General features: G+C 52.7%; 1 protein-coding gene across 1 annotated transcript in view; it reads left to right on the top strand.

The window, feature by feature from the left end:
- Positions 1-3024, top strand: part of RRP7A (ribosomal RNA processing 7 homolog A) — a 5128-nt gene extending 2104 nt beyond the window's left edge. The window contains exons 2-6 of the mRNA XM_035903201.1: positions 99-359; positions 614-737; positions 1371-1468; positions 1887-2085; positions 2569-3024. Coding sequence (XP_035759094.1) covers positions 99-359; positions 614-737; positions 1371-1468; positions 1887-2085; positions 2569-2654 — 768 coding nt within the window. The 3' untranslated portion in view covers positions 2655-3024. The remainder of the gene's footprint in view (positions 1-98; positions 360-613; positions 738-1370; positions 1469-1886; positions 2086-2568) is intronic.
- The last annotated feature ends 2493 nt before the right edge of the window (positions 3025-5517 follow it).

The following is a 5517-nucleotide window of genomic DNA, read 5'->3' as shown; positions in this document are numbered from 1 at the left end:
CCCCTGCGCCAGCCCGGTAAGTGCGGGAGCGGGTAGGGGTGTTTCACCGGCGGCGTGGGGCCCGGCGGGGCGGCTGGAGGCCGAGGGCATCGCCTCAGGAGCGCGGGGCCGTGGGCGAAGGAGCCTCGAGGAAGCTGTGGGCAGGGGGGCTGGGGTCGTGCGTGAGAGGGTGGGAAGAGGGAAATATTCCTGCTCTCCTGTACCGTTTGTTCTCTCTTACTCTCCGTATCAAGGACTCTCTGTCAAAGCTGTTCGCCCGCTGCGGGCACGTCCAGTCTGTGGACATCTGTGAGAAGCCAGGGCCAGGAGAGAAAAAAGAAAAACTCGCGTCCAAATTCTTCAACCGTAAAACCGTGACGGTAAAGCTTGGCGGGGTGCTTGAGTGGTCAGAATGGAAAAAGATGAATGGTACTATTTGGAACATGAGATATGGGAAACCATTTGGGGGTATTGGGTGACGTGATTATTTATTGAAGTTTGCATAATCTTTTTTTTGTTATCCCACCGTAACTTGTGGTTTGACTTTTATTTTATTTTATTTGTACTGCAGCTCCTTGCTGCATCGCCAGTTTCCCTGGTGTATCTGACTGGTCTGGGTGTCTTTTCCTTTTAGGGATTTCAAGTAGCATACGTGGTGTTCAGGAAACCAGCTGGTGTCCAGGCAGCCAAGGCCCTGTCACGGGAAGGTCCCTTGCTGATATCAACAGAGAGTCATCCTGTGAAAACTGGCATTAGCAGTAAGTCAGCCCCAGCTATCTACCTGTTAGCTAGTGCTGGGGAAAAGCTATACCGCTTCCTCGCTGAATCCTACCCTGCATGTCTCAGATTAATTCTCATCATTTTGTACTAAGTCAGGAGACATTCAGTGTTTCATTGTCCTGCTTTTATTATTCATAAGGTAGCAATCTTGTTGCACTGGCTGTTGTAGTCTGGTCCGGTGACCCTATGGGAGGAATGGGGTCACTTGGTGCAATGAAAGGGCAGTTTTTCCTGACATCTTTTCAGTATCACATAGATTCAGAGAAACTGTCTATGTCTTGCCCTCAAAATGCAATCCAGACTCAGTAACAGGCACCAGGTGTATGTCAAGATGACAGCACTTCAGATGTGACCCATTGACAGGAACACAGCCCTGAATGTTGCGTCTCTTGGGCTTAAGGCTAGCCTGCTCCTGCTTGGGAAAGTTGTAAGCTCTTCCCATTGCTTACTGGCTATGGCCTGGGCCACAAGCTGGTTGAGGTGTGACAGTGGGGAGGCTGAACAGAAATGGGAGCAAAGCGTATCCTTCCACACAGCAGTTCTCTCGAGCTGCCCAAAGGCATCACGCTTGGGCTTGCTTCTAACATAAACTTTTGTCCTCTGTGTCTCAGAGTGGATTGCCAACTATGCAGCCTCAGTTGTGGATCAGGAGGAGCTGAAGGCCGAGGTGGACACCTACATGCAACAGTATGACAAAAAGATAGCAGAGGTGAGGCCAGGCTGGGGAGGGAACCCAGCGAAGCAATCTGTTTGGGGAGAGGAAGGGAAGAGAGATCTCTTGGTGCCCTGGCCTCAGTGGAATGGGCAGAGGGAAACAGACTGGGTGGTGGGGTTGTTTTACTCCCAGTTGCTGGTGGTCAGTCAGGTTCTGGTTTGGTCCACAACACCTTGAACCCTTCCACCCAGGGCTTACAATAGGTAACCACAAATAAATTGGGTCCCAGCTGGTGTGCAGTGTTGTGACTGAGTTGAATACCCATGCCCTTCATCCCACACCTTCCTTCAAATCTTGTGCAGAAGCAGGAGCTGTAGCTTTGCCTGTGTGTAAGGGGGACTGCGGGGGAGCTGTGCATCAGGCTGCTGGCAGCCTGTCTGCACTGGGCTGCCTCACCCTCCTGTCTTCACAGGAAGAAGCCAAAGCGGCCAAGGAGGAGGGAGTTCCGGATGAGGAGGGCTGGGTGAAGGTAACGCGGAAGGGACGGAAGCCTGGCCTGCCCCGGACAGAGGCTGCCAACCTGCGAGTACTGGAGAGGGAAAAGCAGAAGAGGGCCCGCAAAGAGCTGCTCAACTTCTATGCCTGGCAGCATCGTGAGACCAAGAGAGAGCGTGAGTGTCCGAGTCTCCTCCTACCCCCGCCCATGTCTCTTGTCTCTCGCACTGTGGCCCAGAGAGCCTCCTTTTTCCTTCAGTGGAGGCTATGTCCAGCTGCAGGTGAGCAGTTGGCTGGATGGTTGTGCAAATGGCCTTGCCAGCCCTTGGGTGCCACTTGCCACCACCTGTCCTAGCAAGGGCTGCCGCAGTATTTTGTGGGAGAGTATGCAGGTCGTGGCTTTACAATAGCCTGCACGAAGGCAGCAATAGAAAGGGAAAAGTAGCCTGCTTCCTCCCCAAGGGGGAGCTGCAGCACTGCTGGAGGTGAGCAGCCAGAGCCCCAGCTTGGCACCCAGCGAGGTGCAAAAGGACCTGCTCTGGGAAGTGCGCGTTTGTGAGTGTCAGGAATGAGCCCGTCCCAGTGTATGGATGTGAAACTCCCCGGGAGAGGGAGATCTGCTGCTCCCATGTGACCTGTCCTCTTTCTGCCTGTTTCAGACATCGCCCAGTTGAGGAAGAAATTTGAGGAGGACAAGCAGAGAATTGCGCTGATGCGAGCCCAGCGCAAGTTTCGGCCGTACTAAGGTGTGCTGAGCTATTCCTCAGATGTCTGCGGACTCCATGTGCCAAAGGATTTCAAGGAACTGAGGTGACTTCAGGTTGCCTCTGCCTTTGGATCTGAAGTTGGAGATCCCAGCAACCACCGCTGGAGGGGGAGTTTCCTTCACTCGCACCGGTATCCTCCTGCTCTCCTGGCCATTGTCCAGCCCTGTGGCACCACTTCCGAGGGTGCTCAGGTCAAAGGGCTGAGGCACTTCCTGTGACAACCTGTATCTCCTGGCCATCCAAGGCACTTTGAAAGCTTGGTGAGAGCTGGGATTGACCTACCACAGCCTCTGCAGGGACAGGGAATGGCTGAAGAACTGTAAATAAACTACTGCTATGTTCTCAGAACATGGGAGTGCCTCCCTCTCTCCTGTGGTCTGCTGTTGGGGGACAGCTTCTTGTGTGCTGGGGTGGCGATTAAAGTCATGGCTTGTGTGCAGGTGCTCCTTTGCACATGTTATCTGGGGATGAGTAAGACGAGGAGGGAGATGACCTCGGGAAAAGCCCAACTGGGAAGTTCCCAGACCTGTTGTCACAAGCTGAGTGGTGTGATAGAGCCCTACCCCTTCCCTTGGTGTTTCCCTCCCAGGCAGCTTCCTCTCAGCCAGGTGTTGAGGTGTCATCCTGGCTTGTGTCAGCAATAGTGTGGCCAGCAGGAGCAGGGAAGTGATCGTGCCCCTGTACTCCACACTGGTGAGGCCACGCCTCAAATGCTGTGTTCAGTTTTGGGCCCCTCACTACAGGAAAGACATTGAGGTGCTGGAACATGTCCAGAGGAGAGCAACAAAGCTGGTGAGGGGTCTGGAGCACAAGTCCTGTGAGGAGCAGCTGGGGGCACTGGGGTTGTTTAGCCTGGAGAAGAGGAGGCTGAGGGGAGACCTTATCGCCCTCTACAGCTGCCTGAAAGGAGGCTGTAGCGAGGTGGAGGTCAGTCTCTTCTCCCAGGTAATGGGTGATAGGATGAGGGGAAATGGCCTCAAGTTGCACCAGGGCAGGTTTAGGTTGTTAGGAGAAATTTTTTCACAGAAAGTGTTATCAGGCATTGGAACAGGCTGAGTCCCCATCCCTGGAGGCATTTAAAAGACGGGTAGACAAGGTGCTTAGGGACATGGTTTAATGGTGGGATGGCAGCGTTAGGTTAATGGTTGGACTTGATGATCTTAAAAGATCTTTTCCAACCTAAACGATTCTATGAGGTGCTCAGTCTTCCAGCTGTGTGTGGACCTCTACAGCCATGTCCAACCTGGCCTGTGGGAACTTCTGCTGTTTAGCACCATTGCTAAAACAAGGTGAGATGGCAGCCTGGCTTTGGAGGGAGAAACCAGACTCCCACCAAGACCTGTTTCCACTTAACCTGTCACCAGCCCGCAGGAGGCAGGTGAGGATGGCGACAGGCACACCCAGCTGTGGGGCAGTGCTCTTGTACTGCCCACATTAACATTTGTGCAGTTTAGGATTTAATAGTTGTTCACCCTATGGCACTCTGTGGTCAGAAAGGGGCCGTAACCCACCCACCCCCAAGCTTTTACACATTTATTTCACTGCCTGCAGCCTTGATACGGTGTGACCATGAGTGTAAGGTGGAAATGCTGGTAAATTCCACAGAGCTGGGTTAAAATGGATTTAGCCTCCCCTAGAAAACCCACTGCAAATGCAGCTTCCATTGCATGGGGACACTGCCAGGCCTGCTGGCTTCTGTTAGTTTTTTGTGTCAGTTTAACTAGGAGGCAGATGGATCTTTAATATGCTGTACCTAAAGCAGAATGCATGTAAAAATCACTGCCTCCTAAGACAAGGTGATGCATGGGTGAGCATCCCAGAAGAAAGGAGGTTCACTTTCCTATACAGTCAAGAAGACAGAGTTAACACTGGGAGATTAATCTTTATTTAGAAGGACAGAAAACATCTCTGCCAACTTTTCCATTATTAGTAGTTCTTCCAGCTGCTTCAGCTAGAGGATTAGTGACTCATTCCCTAGCTCATTGAAATGGCCTTCTGTGCCCAGGTGAGCCCTTATTTAAGCTGATTTTTAAACAAGCAGTAGCTCTCAGGGTAGAACAGAGACACTGATGCCCTCCTGTGCTCAGGCACCCATGGTAGTAAGCAGGGAAGCAAAACACTTCCCTGTTTTTTCAGTAGGTCTAACCCCGGGAGGAGGCTGGCTGCGCCATCCTTGGGGAGGAAGTGAGGTGAGCCTCTTGCCATGCTACAGCTGGGGCTGCTGCTGCTCCCACAGAGGCTGCCTCTGCCTGTATTCCTGCTCCAGGGTGCAAGTTGGGAGCAAGCAAGAGGAAGGCCACTCTGGGCCTCTATCCTTCTCACAGAGTTGGAAGTGGAGGAGGGAATTCCTTTTCCCTTTGACAACTGAGATACTTCGCGCCTGCTCCAGGGTGCAAGTTGGGAGCAAGCAAGGGGAAGGCCGCTCTGGGCCTCTATCCCTCTTCTCACAGAGCTGGAAGTGGAGGAGGGAATTCCTTTTCCCTTTGGCAACTGAGATACTTCGGGTCACCCTCCTCCAGGGAACCCCCAGCAAACCCGCTTCCACCCTGCAGTGAGCTAAGCTTAGGAAAAAGAATCATGAAACTAATGTTGGATGTGAGGTAGGAATGGTGACAATTGCCCTAGAGCCTGCTTTTTAGTTCCCTGTTCTCCTGGACTGCTGCAGCAGTGATCCTTCTTCCTACAGCCTGGCATTCTGCGTCGTCAGGAAGTTGCTGATGATCCCAGACACCACCTTGGGCTCATTCAGGTGTACAAAATGACTCCCAGGCACCTCTACTAGCTGGATGTGCTGGAGGGAGAAGACACAAGAAGATGCGGAACAGGAAAGCGATCCCTCAG

This window comes from Egretta garzetta, unplaced genomic scaffold (assembly GCF_000687185.1).
Source record: "Egretta garzetta isolate BGI_Z169 unplaced genomic scaffold, ASM68718v1 scaffold51, whole genome shotgun sequence".
NCBI classification, from domain to species: domain Eukaryota; kingdom Metazoa; phylum Chordata; class Aves; order Pelecaniformes; family Ardeidae; genus Egretta; species Egretta garzetta.
The sequence above is the reverse complement of the archived record's forward strand: the minus strand, read 5'-3'. Positions and strand labels throughout refer to the sequence as shown.